The sequence below is a fragment of the Scardinius erythrophthalmus genome (assembly GCF_964197995.2).
Source record: "Scardinius erythrophthalmus genome assembly, contig: HAP1_SCAFFOLD_156, whole genome shotgun sequence".
In the NCBI taxonomy this organism is placed as follows: Eukaryota; Metazoa; Chordata; class Actinopteri; order Cypriniformes; family Leuciscidae; genus Scardinius; species Scardinius erythrophthalmus.
Window position 1 is genome coordinate 248 of NW_028296455.1, and position 23,544 is coordinate 23,791.

A 23,544-nucleotide genomic window follows, 5' to 3' on the forward strand; every position below is an offset into this window, starting at 1 on the left:
CCATAACCGGGCCAGACGTGGGCCACATCTCAGAAATGGCATGGGCCACAACCGGGCCAGACGTGGGCCACATCTCAGAAATGGCATGGGCCACAACCGGGCCAGACCTCAGAAATGGCATGGGCCACAACCGGGCCAGATCTCAGAAATGACATGGGCCACACCTGGGCCAAATCTCAAATGACATGGGCCACACCTGGGCCAAATCTCAAAAATGGCATGGGCCACATCTGGCCCAGATCTAATCATAATATAATAAAGAAAATACTCAAATAATCAGTCAAAAGTGATTTAATAAATATAAATATTTCATGAATACTTTTAAATTTATAAATAGTAATCAAAAACAGGAAACAATACATAATAAATACATTACCGTATATAAATATATACAATAAAACAGGCAGGGTCCAGAAGGGGGTACTGCAAGAAACCAGAAGGTAGTCCAAAGAAAACAAATATTTATAAATAAAAATCAAAAACAGAAAACAATAAATATAATACATTATATAAATATATACACAATAAAACAGGCAGGGTCCAGAAGGGGGTACTGCCAGAAACCAGAAGGTAGTCCAAAGAAAACAAATATGTATAAATAAAAATCAAAAACAGGAAACAATAAATATAATAAATACATTATATAAATATATACAATTAAACAGGCAGAGGTCCAGAAGGGGAGGACTGTCCAAAGAAAACATTAGACCAAGGTCTACATATTAGGAACAAATTCTACATATTATGAACAAGGTCAAGCAAGTGTCACTCAGAACCAGGAGAATTTAATAAAGCAAGTGTGCAAGTGAGAATCAGATCTATAGTTAAAAAACAGAGCAAGGCAAAAGAGCAGTCCGTTGAACAGGCAGGGCGAGCCAGTGTCAGAACCAGGAGAATTTAATAAACAAGTGGAGAATCAGATCTATAGTTCAAAAACAGAGCAAGGCAAAAGGGCAGTCCGTTGAGTAGGCAGAACAGGCAATTGTCAGAACCAAGAAACAGTCAATTTTTTTGTCTTGCCCGACGGCCTCCATCCCTGTCTGCGGAAAGCTGCAGCCATCTCTTTATCCACTTTATCCACTTCCTGGTCTGTTGCAGTGGAAGTCAAACGGTTTCTTCTGACTGCAGCTAAAATGACACATATGACCAACAGTAAATAAGCAAATTATTATTATTTATCATAAAATCTAACATTTATAGGGAATTGTTTTTTAGCTGACACCAAACACAAATAAAACACAGTAGTTAAGTTCAGAAAGCCATACCATTAATTACAGTTTTCAGAGAGGTGTCTTTGAATGCCGCTTTTCCATTGATTCCCCTCCAGTTCATTTGCCGGACCATGTCATTTGATAAAAGGAAGTTCAGAATCCGCCATACACTTTCCTTTACTGTTGTGCCTCCCCTCAAGGCTAACGTGTTTATCTGTAAAAATAAATATATGGACAAATAAAGGAACAAGCAAACATCATACTTGATTAGAACGTTCAAAAATGGGTTGGGCTTTTAACGGTTAATATAACAGTTCATTTGAAATTATTTAGCCTATAAAAGGATAGTAGAAAAGCCGTTTCTGTTTTGAAGTGCATAAAAGTGTGTCCATCCATCATAAAAGTGCTCCACACAGCTCTGGGGAGGTTAATAAAGGCTCTTTGAAGCGAAGTGATGCGTTCGTATAAGAAAAATAAATAGCTTCCAGCAGACAGGCCTTGGAAAATATACAGCCATTCACTGCCATTATAAAGCTTGAAAGAGTCAGGACATTTTTTTAATATAACATTGTATTTGTCTGAAAGAATAATGTCATATACACCTAGGATGACTTGAGGGTGAGAAAATCATTAGCTAATTTACATTCATTTCAGTTCCTTCAGCAGTAGGAGGAACTTATTCACAACCATCAATCTCATTGGTTAGTGCTAACTATGACCATCCACATTTTGACTTCAGCAAATCAGTTAGAGTGAGTACAATTGCCGCTTCTTCACCAAGCCAAACCTTTCTTGTTGCTTAACCATTCCATGTCGAACCGGCCCAGCCAGTACAGATATGATTTTAACACATGGTTGACTACATTTTTTACCATGTACAATGAACAAAAGATGAAAACACTGACACAGTTAATTGATGAGTTAAATTGTTCTATTGAAATATGAAATCTTACCACAGCTGTCTTGTAGTCTTCCTGCTGCAGCTGCCCCTCAATGACTTGAAGTTGTTGAAAACTTGACAGTGGAAAACAGTCTGTGTTTAAAGTTGGGTTGTCTTCTGTAGTTGATAATTTTTTGAGATCGTAGACCAATTTAACCAACGTTCCCATCTGTTCTTTGATCATTTCTTGGTTTGCAAGAATTTTGCGTATCCAAGCTATAAAAAAGAAAAAGCTATGAAAAAAAAAACCATATTACTGTGTTAAAAACAAAAAAAGCATTAAAAAAAAAAAAAGTCAGTACTAACCTTCACTGAAACCAGTGTGGGATGATGCTAAAGAGGGGAACACCACAACAATATATTAGTTTGAACATGTAAAATGACAGTAGAAGGAAGTAAAACTTTTTTTACTCTATAGCTCTGCAGATTTAGTTGTACATAATTTGGTTTAATAGGTTAATGAGTTAAACACGGTCAGTTTTAGAACTTAAATTGTTGTGAAAGATAACGCATGTTGTGTAACAGTATTTTGGATATATGGGTAAACCTGTAAGATTTGAATGCAGTGTTAGTGAACTGACACAGTATTACTTACAACTTAAGACTTCTGGCTCTCCATGTCTAAAGTGTGAGGTGCGATTCCTTGCTGTCAAGGCTAATTAGTGGGAAAGGCCAAAGTTTAGCAGTAGATTTTAGCACACGTTACAGTCAGGTCCATAAATATTGGGACACAGGCACAATTTTTATTTTTTCAGGTATTTACCAAAACATATTCAAGCTATAGTTATTTAATGGATATGGGCTGAAAGTGCACACTCTCAGGTTTAATTTGAGGGTATTTACATCCAAATTGGAGGACGGGTTTAGGAATTACAGCTCTTGAGAGAGCCACCCCCCCCCCCCTTTTCAAGGGACCAAAAGTAATTGGACAATTGAATCAAAAACGATTTCATGGACAGGTGTGGGCTATTTCTTCATTATTTCTTAATCAATTAAGCAGGTAAAAGGTCTGGGGTTGATTCGAAGTGTAGTATTTGCATTTGGAATCTATTGCTGTGAACCTACATCATGCGTTCAAAGGACATTTACATTTACATTTATTCATTTAGCTGACGCTTTTATCCAAAGCGACTTACAATTGCTATATATGTCAGAGGTCGCACGCCTCTGGAGCAACTAGGGGTTAAGTGTCTTGCTCAGGGACACATTGGTGTCTCACAGTGGATTCGAACCCGGGTCTCTCACACCAAAGGCATGTGTCTTATCCACTGCGCTACACCACCAAAGGAGCACTCCATGCAAGTCAAACAGACCATCATTAGGCTTCAAAAACAAAATAAATCCATCCGAGAGATAGCATTAATATTAGGAGTGGTCAAATCAACAGTTTGGTACATTCTGAGAAAAAAGAATGCACTGGTGAGCTCAGCAACATAAAAAGGCCTGGAGGTCCACGGAAGACAACAGTGGTAGATGATCGCAGGATCCTCTCCATGGTAAAGAAAAACCCATTCACAACATCCAGCCAAGTGAAGGACACTCTCCAGGAGCTAGGCGTGTCATTGTCAAAGTCTACAATCTCACAAGAGCAAGAGGGTTCACCACAAGGTGCAAACCATTCATAAGCATCAAGAACAGAAAGGCCAGATTAGACTTTGCCAAAAAGCATCTAAAAAAGCCTGACCAGTTCTGGAAAAGCATTCTTTGGACGGATGAAACTAAGATAAACTTGTACCAGAGTGATGGGAAGAGAAGAGTATGGAGAAGGAAAGGAACTGCTCATGATCCAAAGCATACCAATGGTGGTGGTGGTAGTGTCATGGCATGGGCATGTATGGCTGCCAATGGAACTGGTTCTCTTGTATTTATTGATGTGACTGCTGACAAAAGCAGCAGGATGAATTCTGAAGTGTTTCGGTCAATATTATCTGTTCATATTCAGCCAAATGCTTCAGAACTCATTGGACGGCGCTTCACGGTGCAGATGGACAATGACCCGAGGCATACTGCGAAAGCAACCAAAGAGTTTTTTAAGGGGAAGAAGTGGAATGTTATGCAATGGCCAAGTCAATCACCTGACCTGAATCTGATTGAGCATGCATTTCACTTGCTGAAGACAAAACTGAAGGGAAAATGCCCCAAGAACAAGCAGGAACTGAAGACAGTTGCAGTAGAGGCCTGGCAGAGCATCACCAGGGATGAAGCCCAGCATCTGGTGATGTCTATGCGTTCCAGACTTCAGGCTGTAATTGACTGCAAAGTTTGATTTATGATAGTTAATCTCTCCCATTACTTTTGGTCCCATAAAAAGTGGGAGGCACATATACAAACTGTTGTAATTCCTACACCGTTCACCTGATTTGGATGTAAATACCCTCAAATTAAAGCTGAAAGTCTGCAGTTAAAGCACATCTTGTTCGTTTCATTTCAAATCCATTGTGGTGGTGTTTAGAGCCAAAAAGATTAGAATTGTGTCGATGTCCCAATATTTATGGACCTGACTGTATATGGGTAAATTATGGGTTAAATGGGAAGAAAAGGTTTTATCGTAAATTTACGGGTTACTGATGTCGGTTTCAATGGTGTTGATGTCCTCCTTTGGTTGCTGTGGATTTGTTTTTGGCGACCCGATGTCATCAAAACAAGCCATAAATAAATGTCACCCCTGAATTTGGCTAACATTAGATATTAAAGGAGAACTCCGGTCAATTTTAACATTGAGCTAATTTTTTTTTGTAAATTTGTAGCCAGCGCACATACCTGTATTTACTTCCTTTTTTCGGTCGAAGCCCACAGTAGTCGATTGTCGAGAGTCGACAATCAACAACTGTGGACTTCGACCGAAAACAGGAAGTAAATACAGGTATGTGCGCTGGCTGAATTAACATCACTTTTATTCATATCTTTCACATCTACTGCAGTCAGATTCACCCGTGATCACTCTGAAGGAATCACTCACATGGCTGTGCACTTGTAATGACACATCAAGGATGTTAAGAGGCTAAAAGCAGGTTTAAAATGTGCCCCATTTAAGTCAACAGGGTGGAAATTTTAAAAAGAGTATAACACGGTGTAAGCAACACCGATTTTTGTCGTTCTCTGTACTGACACCACCCCAAATTTACAAAAAAAATAAAAAATGAGCTCAATGTTAAAATTGACCGGAGTTCTCCTTTAACACAAAACACAAAGATATAAGCTGTGTCTGAAATCACTCCCTATCCACTATTTAGAGTGTCGGCCATTTTGTAGTGGTGTCCGAATTCTGAGTGAACGACATCATTCCCTACATTTGTTCACTACTTTTACCCACAATCCTCTCTGAACTAGAGCGTACATCCGATGTACACTTGCTGAAGCACAATTTCCCACAATCCAATGCGTAGAGGACTGAGCTCGCATGAAAGTCCGGGAGCGAGTGAGTTTAAACCAGAGATTACTTTACAACTTATCTTATTTCTGCTTTAACATTGATTTAATCCTTATTTTTAAATTTTTTATTATTATTAATCATTACTTGAATAAAACTTATTAAAATATTGAGAATATATAAATGACTTGTTAAAATGAAATGAAATATTAATAAGGTAATTTTTTTTACCTTCATTTTTTTTTTATTAAAATATTATTTAGGCATTAAAACGATGTTTTTTAACTCGTTAAACTGTAAGGAATAGATGATAATTTGGTGGATGATTTGAAAAATATTCATTGATCATCTGTCATTCGAATGTAATCATAACAGTCGTCTGAAGAGCTCAATGACCCTGTCATCTGTGAGCGTGAGTTTAACAATTTCAATCGATGAAACTACAAAGCTGGCACAGAGGTATATACAAAATAGTCAATATGATTGTTGTTAATTTTATTTTATAAAGCAAGTAACATGTAAGATAAAAGGAGTTTTATCACGTGTGACAAAGCCTTTACTGCGACAGCTCCAGCTCTCCGACGCGTTGTGTAAACGTCAGCGTCCGAATTCACTCACTTACTTTCGTTCACTCCTTGCAGATATAGTGCACTCAAACGCCATACACTACTATATAGGGATTAGTAAATGAGTGAACGGTTTCAGACACAGCTATAAACATTCTAAGATAAAAAAACATTATAATCCAGTCATTTTAAGCCAAAATGGGGGTCAACCTAGGACGAATTGCAACAGAAGCAAACTAAACTAATTTTGTATCCTCAATATATCCTGAGTAAAAAAAAAAAAAAAAAAAAAGCCCTGAAGAATATCATTTGGGATTATACATAAAGGAAGTAGTACTTTAAACCAGCCTTTATTAATTATTATTGCAGAGATGGGGTTTGGGGCTGGGTCCCGGGGACTGTTACTGAGGGTTCACTTTTTTATTTTACCTTCCTTTGTCTTCTGCATTTTCCTTACCCCTTCTCTCCTGTTCCCTCAGACTCATTTCCCAGAAACAGTCCCACAGACCCATCCCCAAACCTATATCTCTGCAATATTAAGTAATAAAGGCTGGTTTAAAGTACTTCCATCTATGTATTAATGCTCATGGGTAGCCTAAACAGGTTCCATTCAGACCTTACCATCAAGTCTTTTACTGTTATATGCCAACAAGACATTTTCACTTGGCTATACCCAATGTTTTGTCTTGATGCAAGTAATCAACTCAGTAATTCTCATGGTGATATACAGGTTAAAAATGTTACCCTAATCATGAGAAAAATAATGAATAGGCTATATTTGGGTCTTTCTAAACTTTCCCCTAAAGGGATTCTTCTGGGCTTTTTTTCCCTTACTCAGGACATATTCAGGATACAAAAATCAGTTGAATTTGCTTCTGTTGCAATTTGTCCTACCTTTTTTCATAAAACGACTGGACTAGTACATCTCCTGTGTTTTCTTCAAATACTCACAATTCATAGTCTCTGCGTCCTCTCTGGCCAGTGGTAGAGAGTAATTCCCTGCTCTGCTGGTACCTGTACAGGAAAACAAGAGGGAGGAATTGGAGAGGTCAGTGTTCAGGAGCTTTGAGGCTAACTATTTGTTCGGTTCACATGACGTCACTGTAGCTTTGCGCCGCCATCTTTACGACCAACGGTCTCAGCAATGCCTGCAATATGTTGTGCAGTTGGCTGCAACAACAGTCGAAAGAGGAGCCTCGAATTGTTATTTTATTCTATACCAAAAGAAAAGGATAGAAGAGAGAATCATTTATTTAAAAGACTTGAAGTCTCATGTTGGTTTGTGGTTAATTATATTTCCATTATACTCTCAATGCCTAACATTATACAGACAGATATCGACAGATAATGTTTTTTCTTCATTTTATTTGTTGGATCTGTTTAAATGTTAAAGCACTTTATCATGGTAAGTTAGTAAGATTTGGAGTTGTTTTGAATATAACTCTGTCTGTCTGTTAGTTAATACCTACCTAAATCTAATAAATATTTTTCTGAAGTTCATAACGATATTGTCTTTGTCACATGCGCTTTAGATGTTATTTTGTGTAAGTAACGTTAGCTCTGCAGACGATGCATAATCTCAGCCTTAAAGGTACCGTATGTAGGATTGTGGCCAAAACTGGTACTGCAATCACCTCACTGTACTAATTGTTGAGGTGCTGGGGCCATAATAGCTGAAGAGATAAGCGTTTTTGATTTGATATTTAATTTGATTTGATTTCTTTATTTTGAACATATAAATACAATTACAATTAAAAAAAAATCTGAGGAAAAAAAAAAAGGATAATAGTAAAAGAAAACAAAAAAACATATAGACTTAAACAACAAAATAATACTTCCTTATTTTTCAATACGAAAAAAAAACCTTGATTTACAAGTGCTAAAGTTTTTGTCATATTATAGGCTAAAAACAGAATAAACATTTGCCACAGAAATTAAAACACGGGACAAATTCAATATCACCAATGGCTATCACAGGGTTGTTTTCAGTCCCATCAGAAAATATTGTTAGAGTAACTAAATTACATTAGCAATGGTCATACAGGTCAACTTGCAGCATGTGTAACTTAGTCCACGATATACGTGAAGAACGAATGACGAATAATGTTTTCTGAAGTAAAGTTAGGCTTGTCTCAATTACGTTTCAAATTGCCATAATGGTCGTGCTAATGTTTTCATCAGCGTCTCAGCATAATGACAGAGAAACGGGCTCCTATAATGCATTGCAAATGCATACGTCCATGTGAGCTAACGTTACGTTGCTTGAACACGCATAACTTTGTTCGACTGTCATGAATATATGAAATGTCCATTGACATCCAGTACAAGTTAGCCAAGCATAGATGAATCTTACCTGTCTAGGAGAAAATTAGCAACGTTGGCGTCTGTGTTCAAATTCTTCTCCTTTTTCAGCCGCCTCCATCTTTCAAAAGCATCTCCTATACAAATTCTGGTTTTATTTCGGACTTTGTCACAACGAATTTCTGAATTATAACGAGGTCTTTTTGATTTAGTAACGTTAGACATTTTTATCCGACTAGAGTTAGGGTAGGTTAGGTTTAGGTTAGAGCAAAGCTGGCAACCCGGATCACGAAACACTACTGACTTCGTGATTGGTAGATAGGTGGAGGGAGGCGCACAGGCCAAAACACAAAATGACAACATCAACATCAGTTGAGGGCTGCAAGTCCACTTTTTAAATGACAATATCCTAGCCATACTACTGTTGTCAGTGATATAAGTATTTGAAATGAACATGATTTCTTAATGTCTAGTGACACATCAGGGCAATTTTATGATTAATTGAAATAGATTTCTTACATACAGCTCCTTTAAAATGCATATTAAAGGACTAAGGTTAGTTCTTCCAAAAATTATAATTCTGCCGTCATTTACTCACCTTCATATGCAAATCCTTAAGTTTACTTTCCGTGGAAGACAAAGGGACATTTTTGAATATGTAGCCTAATGGAGACTCTTCTTGTCGATGTAATGAAAGTGAATGATTAACGTTAGCCTACTGGGGGCTGTCACGCAAAAAATAAATAAATAAATAAATAAATAAATAATAAAAGACAAAACAAAACATCACAAAAGTATCATAAAAGTGATCTAATACGACTCGTCCGTTATGTTAGCTTTATGTGACGAACAAACTGCAATTTAAGTCGTTATATTATAATCACTGATGATCTTTACCTCTTGATAGCTTTTAATCGCAGCCAAATCGTGAGTGAATGATTTAATAAGATTTGACTCGAAATATTATTTCATTTAGATATGTGTGTGTATTAAACCTTCTCTATAATTGAACCTCTGTTCTTTCAGACAGATATGGCAGTCTTTTATGATATTCGGCTGATGTCTCTGGCTGTGCTGATGCTGGTGTCTCAGCTGGACTCTGCCAGTGCTGCTGTTCGGATTAGATAGATTCATTCATGCCAGCCGAACAGCTGCAGATTCATAGATTCATTCATGACATCGCCTCGACTCTCATGAACGCGCGCCATGAAGCTCTATGACTTAAGTATTTCTATATATATCATGAGAGGCCATAATAATGGACAAAAGAAAACTGGGGGTAACAAATAAGGATCGGAGCCTAAAATTGAAATTTTCTCCAGGTATCTCTGTCTCTCTCTCATTCAAACGGGCAGTTTGGGTGGCCATAACGGGCGAGTCGGTCGTAAATATGGCGGCGTTCTATTTGTAGTGACATAGGTGGCATCTATGAATTATCAAATTGAAGCACATATACTCTGTAACTCGCATCCCCAGTGTTTTCCAATACTCACAATTCATAGTCTCTGCGTCCTCTCTGGCCAGTGGTAGAGAGTAATTCCCTGCTCTGCTGGTACCTGTACAGGAAACAGGGTTTCCCCAGGTTTTATCACCCCAAATTTAAGACTTTAAGACCTTTTTAAGACCACTTTAATGAAAATTAAGACCTACATCGCACACATTATGCAGTCGTAAAACACCAGATCAAATCCCAATAATGACTATTAGTAACAAATGTTTTAATTAAAAATACACTGCAAAGTGATGTTTTTGGTAAATATCAAACATTCATAACAATAAACAGATAAACTAACTTTTCAAATCGTCTTAGTAAAGTTTCTCAGTATTCAAATTGCTTCAACCATTGCTTCAGAGCGGTAGACAGATAGGTAAGAGATATATAGATCGTAGGGGTGCAACTGTTCACAAAATTCACGGTTCGGTTCAATACGATACACTTGTGTCACTGTTTGGTACGTTTTCGATACAGCAAAAAGAAATAAATGCCAGATAAAAAATTTTTTTATTATTATTTTACTTATTAAAACTAACACACTTTGACCAATGATGGAGCTATAATAGACTCTTCTTAGGAGCATAAACAAAACAGCTCCTTGGAAAAAAAATGAAATGTAACCTAATATTGTAGTAGTTATAAACAAAGGTCTATTTTTAGTTCAGATTAACATTTGAGGGCAGCAATTGTATTCATAATGTCAAAATAAAACCAACGTAACGTTACTTGAAAGCATTATAGCCTACTATTCCTGCCAAACTTCCATGGTTGCAGTTAGTGTTACTACAGTAAACCCATGGTGAATGTTGCTGATCTGTGGACTCTGGATAGTTCATTCATGGCACAATGTTTCTCCTGGTTTCCACGTCAGCGCTGTTTGATCCGTTAAAAACTGAGAAATGTGAATGTTTCTCACTAGATCTCGCAGCGATGTTATTACTTCAGTGGCGAATTCAAATGATTTATTTACTGGATCTCTTATTAGCGCTGTGTAACAGTGTCGCTTGATCAAGATCGGCTCGCGCTGCACTAGTCCAAACTGATAAGCGGTCCTTCAACCACACAATAACGAGTAGCCCAGTTTCGTTCCGCTTACATTACGTTTGCACATTTGATGTTGGACAATGTTGTGGTCGCGCCGGCGTCTCTTACATTATGAATGCGCTTGCCACGCGCAACGCGCCTACATTTGAAATAATGAAATTTTGGTCGGCAGGAAAAATGGTCCAACGAACCGTTCGGTTTGAAAATGCGTACACTGAACCGAACGACACTTCCCCATGATGTCTCTCCTCTCGACTGATTGATTAGAATGTTGATCAATTGCCGCCGGCGCGAAAACCCAAACTATTGTTTGTGCATACTAGAAATTAGACGTTCTCTGACGTTACGCTAAACCCTGTTGAATTTTCACGTTGCGTTTGCAGCCAGGTTGACTTTGAATAAATAGGCTAGTATAATGAAATTTAAGACCTTCATTTGAAAAATTAAGACTTGGACAACGGAATTTAAGACTTTTTAAGGCCTTAATTTAGGAACATGATATTTAAGACCTTTTTAAGACTTTTAAGACCCCGCGGCTACCCTGGGAAAACAAGAGGGAGGAATTGGAGAGGTCAGTGTTCAGGAGCTTTGAGGCAAGTTCAAGTCTAACTATTATCAAATTGAAGCACATCTACTCTGTAACTCACATGCCCAGTGTTTTCAAATACTCACAATTCATAGTCTCAGCGTCCTCTCTGGCCAGTGGTAGAGAGTTATTCCCTGCTCTGCTGGTACCTGTACAGGAAATCAAGAAAGGAGAAATTGGAGAGGTCAGAGTTCAGGAGCTTTGAGGCAAGTTCAAGTCTAACTATTACCAAATTGAAGCACATCTACTCTGTAACTCACATGCCCAGTGTTTTCAAATACTTACAATTCATAGTCTCTGCGTCCTCTCTGGCCAGTGGTAGAGAGTAATTCCCTGCTCTGCTGGTACCTGTACAGGAAAACAAGAAGGGAGAAATTGGAGGTCAGTGTTCAGGAGCTTTGAGGCAAGTTCAAGTCTAACTATTATCAAATTGAAGCACATCTACTCTGTAACTCGCATGCCCAGTGTTTTCAAATACTCACAATTCATAGTCTCTGCGTCCTCTCTGGCCAGTGGTAGAGAGTAATTCCCTGCTCTGCTGGTACCTGTACAGGAAAACAAGAGGGAGAAATGATTCTACAATAATTTAATGTGTGTGGCAATCGAAAGTGAATGATAATAATGTACGGTCCGCAAGGTTTTCACTGTTGTGGCTTGCTTAACCTCTCAAGAAATCAAACCTAATGAGTGCAGCACACATAGAAACTCAGTAAACATACTGCGATAATTTATAAAATCCCTATAGTGTCTCATTATTCAAAAAGTAATTGTTCAAATGTAAGAATTTAAAATGAACGATGGAGCAGACATTTAATACGATTAGGGGAAAAATGCCTTTTAAAGGAGTCATATAACGGTACATGCACTTTTACAAGTTGATTGTACTGAAATGTGTGTTGGCAGTGCCTGTACACAACCATCATAAAATGATAAAAATCCATCCAGTGTTTTTTTTTTTAATCTTCATATGTTTTCCCCTCTCTCAAATCAAGCCGTTCGACCATGTGACGTCACAAAAATCGACGCCCCTCCCACGATTGTTGATTGACAGCAGCGTTTCAACACAGACCCACCCTCGCTCGTGAGCGAGCTGTCAATCATAGCCCATGCGGACCGACGCGGTCACTGTTGATATGCTGGACTGGAGCACTGTCTATGAGCAGAATGGCGTCTAAGCGATTGTGGTGTTCTGTTCTTGGGTGTAATAAGGAACACAGCATCATTTTGATGTTCCTAAATCCGTACAGCTGAAGACGCAGTGGCTGAGTTTGTTTTCGAAGGGAATATTCCCCACGATCAACGTCAAGCTTTCATGTTTGCGCGAATCATTTCACACACCAGACTGCTTTACAAACGAGGGTCAGTAAAGCTGGTTTTGCTAAGAAGCTGCTCCTGAAAAAAGGATCGGTACCAACTATTCGTGTTCCTGCTGCACCTCCAGAAGAAGTGAGTGTAATGTTTTATTAACCTTTATATTAATATTTATATTGATCTTTGCAAATCATTAGCACGCTTCACGATGAATGCGGCTGTTTACATTACGGCATGTTTTCTATGTACGGCGTTCTCAATATAATTCATAATCCCACGTTTATAATGAACAGCGCGTTATGGTTATTGTGTTATTTCAAAAGGGGTACGCACAGAACAGAGGGGCGGGGTCAGCACAGCTCATTATCATTTAAAGACACATGCACTTAAACGGCGTGCTGAAAACAGAGCTGTTTTTGACCAGGTAAAATTAGTTCTTACAATACTAATGAGAATTTTTAATTAAAGTATATTACAAACTTTTAATTTAGACCCTAAAGAATCATATTAGCTTGTACAAAAATGGCATTATATGACCCCTTTAAATGTAAAAATATGCAGATTTAGATTCGTCAAAGCTGATTTAACATTGATGAGAATATTGCTTCAAAATAAATTATATTTACAACACAAAAAAATCCAAGTGAATGACCGATTTACTTGTCCGAAGGACAAACACATGACAAGGCTTAATGTCGAGCCCTGCTTTATTTAAACCAATTGTATGCCTCATTGTTTTTACATAATATGTATTAAGTAGGGATGCACCGAAATTAAAATTCTGGGCCGAAACCGAAACTTCTGGATGCACTTGGCAAAAATAATCAATCATTTTCCTGAATTAAAAAAAATAAGTCAATAAACAAAAATAGCCACAATTATTTTGAAAGTAACACAAAAATTGGACAGAAAATAGGTCCATAATAAAATAAATATATATATTCAAATTAATATATTATTCTTTATTCAGTTCTATGCAACAGAATCAGATTTCATAGATTGTCCTAGAAAGATATTATCAGAGCATGCAAGCAGAGCATAATAAACAGATTACAAAAAAATAATCGTTTGTGACAGCCCTACTAAATTCAAAGACAAAAGTGTATTTCCAGAACTGATGATAGCATTCCTCAAATGAATTCACAAAAAACAAATGTGTTAATAAAACAAATTAATAGAACTATAACTGTGGCACAAATTGGCCAATCTTACATTTCCTGATGGGGTTGATTTGCACTTCTGGCGCTGCCGGAAGTGGAAAGTTTGCTTCATCCTCAGTTTCACTATCATCGAAATAACGTGCCCTTTTACTGAAGAAAAAAATCAATTATTCAATTGATTGTCCTCATTCAGCAGCCATACTCTGCTCTGTATGTGCTGTATTTACATGTGTCTTTTTCTTCTCACGGGGGGCGAGTCCACGTCTGTAAGGTCTGTGTTTATTTCTGCCTCTGGTAGTTTTTGGCGAGCTTCTTCATATGTTTCTGTATAGATAAACAACAAGGTTTCTGTGAAGCAAACTAAAAAAAACATTAAAGAGAAATTATGAATAAATAATAGGAGAAAATGAAGAAAATTTATTTATATATATATATATATATATATATATATATATATATATATATATATATATATATATATATATATATATATATATATATATATATATATATATATATATATATATATATATATATATATATATATATATATATATATATATATATATATATATATATATATATATATATATATATATATATGGGCCAGATTTACTAAATAGGCACAATCTCTTTTTTGGGGGGAAGTAAACAATGGTGCAAATACCAGGAAATTAACTAGCACAAACCTTAGTTAATCACCTTGCATGATTCATTTAAATTAATCTGAATGATTCTGCATGAGTTTGAAAGGGAAACTCTTAAAACCGCATATGCAACAAGGTCAGCCGCAAAAACAACTGTTCACACCTTTAGTGTCTTTAATAAATCCCGACACCAAAAGACGGTTTATGCTGGTGCAACCTGTTAGTAAATCTGACCCATGGAAGCTAAGGATATGTACCTCTAGTAAAAATAATCCGGATTTTGAAGGGAGTCCAGGATGGTCCTGGCTTTACCATTGATTTTATGGCTTTAACTCTATCTTCATATTTGTATGGAGGCCACATACAAACATTGTCCCTTACCCAATTATGGGGGACAACCTCGACTTCATTTGTGGTTAAAAAGATTACGATATGATACATTGGCTGAAAAAAACAAGAGTTGTAATTAATTTTAGACTTCATTTAAAAAACGAATTCATATAAATGCCACTTACAAAAGCATGTCCCACAATATAATCCAGAAATGGTGTTGCTGCTTCTCAAGAACTATGTACATTAATTGGTGATATTATTAAGATGTGTGAGTCAGAGGGAAGACTGCAAATTTGTCTCCCAGAGGCAACCTCACACACTTCTGCCAGGGCTTTGTGAGCTCAGTAAAGTGCATCACTGTTGACAAATTGGACACGATGAATACTCCCATGTTTCTGGAGTCAAGAGGGTAAGTGTATAAGGCCTCTTTCTCTCTATACTCTTGAAACATAACATACTCTTTACCCCCATAAGCAATGATGTTTTTTACTGAAATCACTTTGCCATGAATAGAAATGCAATCATCTTTGCTCGATATTCGCAGCATGACACCATCAACAGTAAGCTGTCTGAACTGATGTACTGCTTCTGTCAGTGTTTGTGGTACAGGTCCATTTTTATGGGGGCACATCAGTGATATTTCATCAGTGGAATAACAGTTCCTTTCCTCATGTTCTGACAGCCTGCGGATTATCTGTGCAAGTGGATTGTGAGGCTTCCTTACCAATCTCTTAAGCTCACCAAGATAATTTTCATAGGGGAAGCCAGATATGCCATCTAAAGGACCATGCACTTTAACATAACTAGCAAGATGTACCAAGCCATGAATGTTGTATACCACCATCTCTTTGCCATACAACAAGCCATAACGCTCAACAAATGATACCAAAAAGGAGTGAGCCAAATCATTCATTTCGATACAATATTTTGAATTTGCCAAGATGTAGATGGCAACAGACAAAAGCATAAAGTTATCATAAACCTGGCGAGGCAACACACTCTTTAAAACAACAGGGCCTGTGTACAGCAACAGTTGGCGGAATTCAGTTGCCTTCCAACGAAGTCTCTCACTGAGAGCCCTAGGCTTTCTGGCAAACTCTGCTGGAATGAACTCCTTCAATGCTACCAGTCTCTCAGAGATACCCAAGACTTGAATGCTCGAAAGTCTTGTACGCAGGGGGCCCACTGCACCACACCACAGATCCGTTAGACGTCTCACTACACCCAAACACACAAGGTGCATGTAATCATGAGGAAAACCCGTTACCATGTCAATGTCAGTTTCTAGAAGAGGACAGTGTGTTAGATGGTGTTCCTCATCTAATCCCAGTCGAAAAGCTTCATCTGTTCTACAGGAGGCATCGTTCTCAGGAAATGTCATGCGGTGTTTCACATAGGAACCTTTCTGCTGACATTTGTCACAGCCATAGTATCCTGTGTGAGATTTTATACCTTTGATAAAGGCTCGTGCTGGAGCGTCACACATGATAGACGTTACCTTGACAAAGAAAGTCTTGCCACCAAAAACAAAACCTCTTCTTAAACTCTGCAACTCACAAACTAAGTGACTGAGATAGTCAGAAAGATTTTTTGGCTTAGTGGTCCCACAAAACAACCCTACGACAACAGGTTTCTTAGATAGACCTTTGAACATGCCAAGAATAGGCCAAAGTTGAACTGAAGAACTTTTGAAAAGTGGGATGCCGTCAAAATTTAGCTGCATGTTAAATGTGTGCCCGTCTGTAAAATAAGAACATACACTTCTCAACGTGTTTCTGAAAGCATTGACAATACCAAAATAGTGGAAAGATCCACCGGCAATCATCTCCACATTGTACTCTGTTTTCGTTTTTAACAGTGACCTTCCATCTTTTGGCAGGAATGGTAAATGCACTCTAAGAATTGCCAATAAAGCAGAAAGCGCAATGAGAGATACACCAAAACGAAGTGCCCAGTCAGTAATGCTGCTTCTGAGATCACTTTCATCGTTTGTTTCGCCAGTACTGCTACAATCATAGCTACTGTTTGTATTCTCACTAACAGAGATGCAAGTAGGATTCAAATCTGAAGGTCTGCAGTCAGAGAGAATGCCACCAGGAGGAATGCTAACAGGAGAGTTTAGATTATCAGTATGGTCATACACCTCATGATTCACTGATTTAAGAAAAGTGTCAACTCTTTTGAGGGCCCTTTTCCTAAGATTGCTGCGTTCATTGTAATTCATCACTAGTGAACACAATACAGAGTCACAAATAAAATATGCATGGAATATCCCTAATGAGTTCAAGCTCAGGATGTTCACTACCCTATAATGAGAGAGAAACAGCAGATTAGGAGAGCAAGTTAAATTAAAGGGATAGTTCACAGTAAAATTCTGTCATCCTTTACAATCAACAAATAAACATTAAATGACAGTGATTAAACAATATACAAGTCAAGAGTATTATTCTGTATTACAGGTATTTACAGACAGGTCAAAAGAGACAAGAGTTTGGTAGAACAGTATAAATCCATACATTTAAAATAAAAATAAAAATTGCAAAAACAATATCTGATCATGTGTCATCATACTAACGCTACAGTGGATTGAATCTAGTTGGTTTTGTTTTTCTTTTTTTCTCCTTTTTCCTGCATTGATTCTTTACACATCTATCAAATCATGTGCATCATACTAGATTTTTTTTAGCTGGCTTTCCGTGTAGTGTAGCTATCACGACTTTGCGAGATGAGTGTAATAAGATACGAGTTATAAGATATGTGCAAACAAGGTGAGTAAATTTGTATTCATAAACTTAATAATTGTGATACTAAACTAAATCTTGTTGAATCTTAATCCTAAATAATGAATTTGCAGTTTTTTCCAAGCTGCATTCATAACCAAAGAGTAAAATTGCGTTCTAGGGTCTTTAATGTCGGTATTTTTTTTTTAAAATATAATATTTTGGCATTCTAGTGTTAATTTTGAATCTTAAAGTGTGTTTTATTCATTTGAAAAAAAAAAAAAAAGAAAAAAAAAAATTGTGAAAGACAGGAGGTGCTGACTGGAAGCGTGGACCTCTTTTGAGTCCCGCCTATATTAGGTGAGTCAATTTTAATTCATTACGGTTTAATAATTATGATACTAAAAGTAATCTTTTGGTTTAGATTTTTAATCATAAATAATGGATTTGTTGCAGTTTTTGCACGATAGTAGCCGTTTAATGGCGTCAAGTGATTATAGTATTTTAAATGTATTAAACTTTTTCTGCTCTAGGACTAATATTAAATGTAAAGTTTGCTTCATTAAAGGGATATTTCAGCTCTGGAAAGATGAATGTGTATTTAAAATGGGTAATTTATGTAGTAGAAATGTGAAATTATTTTTGAATTTGGAGCCTTCTAGACTGAGAAAAGCCAGAAAATTTATTTTTAGCTTTTGTGGATGAAAAACTACAACTCCCAGAATGCACTTGCTTCACTGCCCTAGGAAGCCACGCCTACCGGTGAGAGAGTGCAGTTAAACACAAGGCTAGCTACTAGTGAGTCTCCGTGACGAGTCTGACAGGGATTTCGAGATCGCCCAAAATTTCCTGGATTCGGCTTTTGCGTTCTACAGTCTCCATTGATTAGGTTTACTGTGGCGAGCAGGACGAGTGAGAGCGACACGAGGCTGGTGGCTTGTTTACTGATGATGAGCAACAATGGTGAGATGCACCGTTCTCGTATCTCACAGAGGAGCGGGAATTTCCTTATCAATCAATCCACATCAACCGATCACTTGTTTAGCGTTCATGTAAACACTACATTCAGATTCACCAATCGGAGTGAATTCAGTTAGATTGAAACAAAAGGTGAGCATGTAAACAATGAATGGCGACTGCAGAAAGCAAAAGCCGAATCCCGGACATTTTGGACGATCTCGACGGCCGGACATGTCCGGGAAAAAGAGGATGGTAACCCCTAATACTTTCTCCTACTACTCAGCTTTCTCCACAGAACAAGAGTCTGTTAGCTTAGCTTCCAAATAAAAGATAGCTGACACTATCTGTGGACATGCTGTGAGTGAGATCCCACCCTCTATGGGCGGGTTGAGAACATGCGGAACAGCGCCTTCTACTGGCTGTAGTCTTTAGCCTTTGGACAAAAAATCCTCAGATGACGCAAAAATCATAATTTTGCGTCATCGGAGGATTTTTTCCAGACCAAAAAAAAACAAAAAACAAACAAACAAATCTCTCGTCTCAGGGGGATATGAGGGTGGAAAGCAGGGTAATTTGAAAACACTACAGGTTTTCTACTGATACAAAGCTTAATGCTAAATCCTGAAGTATCCCTTTAATGTTAGATATACGGTAAGCAAATTTAGCATTGTACATCTTTATTGATGAGTTGTTTTCATTAAAAATAATAACCACAAATTAAGCATTCATTTTAGAATTAAGTGGAAATCCAAAGACCTTTTGTGTTAAAACGCAGGTATACCTGTCATCAGTCTAATTCACCTTGTTAAAAGTTCTGTTTAATATAATAAATTCATTTATGCTTCCATGACAAGCACATATACACTAAAGAGAAAATAACTATACAACTGTAAACTAGTGTTGCACGGTGTACCGACTTCAAAAGTATCGCGATACTCGGAAATTAAAAACGTCACGATACCTAAATTTATCAGTATCGATACTTAAAAAAAAAAAAAAAAAAAAAACGCCTCCCTATGGACGTCTGTGTTTTTTTTCCTGACGCACGCAGCAAATAATCTGCTGCTGTCAGTGTCATGTGACAAAACACTACAGCGAGATGGCTGCATGTGCGAGCACAAGTGGTCTACGACTCGTAGAAAAAGATGACGCGAGGAGTGACAAATGGTACGTTGCCTACCTTGCTCTGTTGCACGGTGCTCCGATACTTCAAAAGTAAATCGGAAATTAAAAACGTCACGATTCCTTAATTTATTAGTATCGATACTTCTAAGAATGACCGCGTTCCAGATTTGTAAGGCCGGCGACACACTGGCTGCGTGTCGTGTCCGTTTTTATTTCGGCTCCCATGTTAACTGCCTGCGTGACAAGCGGAAAACGCGTGCATGCTAGAATAGAACCGACGCCTATTTTTCACGCGTCACGCAAGCGTGTTGGAAGCGTTCCCAGGCAAAATAGAATAGGAAAAGATGTTTCTATGTCATTTTGACACGAATACATATTAATAAATGGCATTTTGATGTTTGAAAGTTGACATAAATACAATATAAATGTAATTTAAAAAAATATGATTGATTTTCAAATATTGCACCTCTCAATACAGAACGAATTATTCTGTAGCCTATTTTGCCGCCAACACTGCCGACGTTGTCTTTGCTGCTATATATTTATGTTTAACATGAAGTATAGGCCTTCCACAAATCTCTCCCCACATGTCAAATATATCACCAATGAGGCTTATCATATGTTACCAATATTAAACATTGTTTAATATAATCGCTGTTCATATTTTTATTCAAAGTTCAGAATCAAGATAAAGCTCTTATGTTTCTTATGATAAATGAGATAATGCTGCTAAATTTATATTTTTTTTTACCTTGAATGTCATTGCTCTAATTTATTTTGTATATTTTTATATTTCATATTTTGTTCAAATGTTTAATATATCTGCTGTTCATATGTTCATTTATTAGTGTGTTATATGATTAGATTGTTGTCCCGGTTTTAAAATAAAGCACAGCAATGATATTTGAGAGTGTTTCTCCCTTTTCAGGAAAAGTATCGAAATCGCAATACTTGACTTGGTATCGGTATCGAAACAATAATTTTGGTATCGTGACAACACTACTGTAAACACCTTTAAGTGATGCTTTAAAAAAAAAAGACAACTTACCTTGGTTGAAATAAGGGATGATTAGAGAAAAGAAAAAAAAACAGTGGAGGATGATGCAAAATCTAAAAAAGGAAACAATAAAAAGAATATATTACAGGTAACCACTACAGTAGTCCAAAATGTTGAATGAGGTGTATGCTGCAAATTAATCTAATATGAATATATAAAATAAATCTAAAGTGAAACTAAGAATGTGCTTAAAAACATCTTACAGCAAAGGATGACTGTGGCGAGCAGGCAGAAGCTGAGGGCTGTGAGAGAATAGCTGGAGGCCAGTGTGATTACTGATGAGTGACACCTGTACGTTGCTCATTATCAATCACTCACCAGCCTCCGTTCTCTCACTCTCAGCCACACCCTGCTCACCACAGTCACAATGATCTGTTTGCAGACAAGAAAAATGGGTAAAATAAGACTGAGTAACTACTGTAATATCAACTATTACCTAGGTCTGTATTTATAGACGTGCTATAATGATGTAGCTTTAAAGAATATAAGCCCAAATACTAACTGAAGTGTCTCAAAAATATACTTACATGGATAAAGATGCTTAATGGTTGAAAGAGCTCTTAAAAGAGCTTTTGGGGGTCATTTAGCTGCTGTTGACACAAAAGCAAAATGGAGAAAAATAAGAAACATGACTGAACAGAATTAATTTTATCAATATATACACACATTTAGTAAACTTTGAGTTATTATTACATAGGCTAATCAAAACAACCCAGCTGCTGATTGATATTACTTGGAAAAAAAAAAAAAAAAAAAAAAGGGTATGTGTTTCTCTCCCTCCATTGTGTCCACTGTCTCCCCTCCTGTCCCATTTCTCATAGGTTGTTCTACCCTAACTGGTCAGCGCGCATGGTGCCTGGTCACAGAGAGTGTCCGTCTTTTAACAGCGGAAATGAAGTGCGAGGGTGAAAGGGAAGCTGTTGGAATTGTGTTTATTTCTTTTGATTGGGAATTCTGTGAAGTCATTGATAATGTTGTTTTTCTCCCTTGTTTTTCTTACTTTTAGTGGTGTGTTGGCCACAATTAACCTAAGAACAAACTGCCTGAGTTATGAACGCTGTTGGGGCTTTTTTGCGTATTGAAGGAGAAATTCTTGTTATGCTAGGCTGTATAACAGTTCATAAGAATACCGGTGTTTACTTTGGTTGTTTAATTGACGTTAATGACAGACAGCACCACGTTTCTAAGGTTGCTGTAATTGTAAGACCTAATCCAATATCCTCCCTGAGACCCATAAGGGAAAACAAGTTTTGTTAATGTTTTATATATATATATATATATATATATATATATATATATATATATATATATATATATATATATATATATATATATATATATATATATAAAATTTGGTTTTCCATTATATGCGATATGTATATTTTCATTGTCTCTAATTTGAATAGTAATGTGTTTTTAGGAAACACGTAATGGAAAAAAAGTAGCTATAACGAGTAATAAATAGACAACATTTTTATAATAGCTCATATTTCATATAAATATTTAGCATTTCTTTCCTATTCACTTGTCTCCTAAAATGCCTGACAAGCATGTCCCGGTGTCCTCTACAGTGGACATGAATAAAACAGATGCATGTCTCATAACAGAACGTCATATTCTTATTTAAAACCCCAAAGATGTGAATTTATTACGAAAAAAAATGTAATTGATCAAATCATATTTCTATAAGAGTGCTGAATTTAATCATCCAGTCAGTGTCAGTCAGGATAGGGGGGTTGTCATGATGCAAACTCCAAACATTTGGTATCTCTGAAAAGCCCTGAATTTTTAACGTTACAGGACAAAATGGTCTCAAAAAAATGTCATCTAAGCTACAAAGGAAAACTTCTCAGGCAGATATAATGATAACATGGGCACATATATTTATGTATGGGCACATATATTTATGTTTTCGGCCATACACGCGCCGAGAACCGCTGTGAGGTTAAAAGAGAATATCGTATTTTCCCGTGTCGTTCGGCCATTTCTGTGGGTGCTTGAGCAGTGTTCACGCGCTGTCTGAGAAGAGGCCGCGCTTCAGGAGTAACTTATGTTTAACGAATTCAGTTCCCTTTCGCATCTGTGATTCATAGTTTTTTAAAATACTTTATTGTAATTATCATTAATAAGTAGGGCCAAACGTTAACATGACAGACATGCGCACGCACAAGTGACGTAACAGATTTAACAGCAACAGGTTGTTTGCCTCTGTTAATAGATTGTATAATTCACTTAGTTCATGTTTTTAAACGTCATTGATAATTGTAGTTATAATTTGTGAAGTATATCGAATAATTAAAGTACTTACCTCCAGAAAACTCTCAAGTTATTCCTCTCAGCAGGGAGTAGACAGTCAGGATGTGTGCACGCGCTGGCTCTGACTGGCCAGACTTCCGTTTTCGCTACCTATTGTTTTCGCGGGCTTTGCACGCGAGTCTGGCAGCAAAGTTTATATATTTTAATATTTATACATATATAAAATGTATATCATCACACAGCATACCTTGTTAAATTATCCTGGCATTCAATTATTAATAATAATAAAACTGCTGTGATTGGTTAATAGAGCTTCGCGGCTCTAGCGCCGCGGTGGTTGATGGGTAAAATTGCCATTTTGTGAGACCACTTTGTGATGCTCCGAAGAGGGATTTTTTTTTTTTTTTTTATGCTTACAAAAATATACATAATAACAGACAACAACAGAACTAAAACAAATAA

The 23,544-nt window shown here is 37.0% G+C and overlaps 1 protein-coding gene across 7 annotated transcripts; it reads right to left on the reverse strand.

The window, feature by feature from the left end:
- Positions 1-275: 275 nt before the first annotated feature.
- LOC308686328 (uncharacterized protein) lies at positions 276-23,222 on the reverse strand. Of its 7 annotated transcripts, none has more exons than XM_081394726.1 (15): positions 23,135-23,222; positions 21,354-21,416; positions 20,818-20,879; positions 14,889-15,075; positions 14,212-14,308; positions 14,037-14,134; positions 11,996-12,058; positions 11,799-11,861; positions 11,600-11,662; positions 9,882-9,944; positions 7,039-7,101; positions 2,458-2,484; positions 2,165-2,367; positions 1,266-1,425; positions 276-1,128 (listed from the first exon to the last, which is right to left on the reverse strand). In XM_081394726.1, the coding sequence occupies exons 4-15, from the start codon at positions 15,070-15,072 to the stop codon at positions 986-988; spliced, it is 1,227 nt and encodes a 408-aa protein (XP_081250852.1). In that variant the 5' UTR covers positions 15,073-15,075; positions 20,818-20,879; positions 21,354-21,416; positions 23,135-23,222; the 3' UTR covers positions 276-985. The 7 variants fall into 7 exon arrangements, 5 of the variants coding, with proteins under 5 accessions (XP_081250852.1, XP_081250851.1, XP_081250854.1 ...); XM_081394725.1 differs by having other exon boundaries at positions 15,147-20,879; XM_081394728.1 differs by lacking the exon at positions 14,889-15,075.
- Between the last annotated feature and the right edge of the window lie 322 nt (positions 23,223-23,544).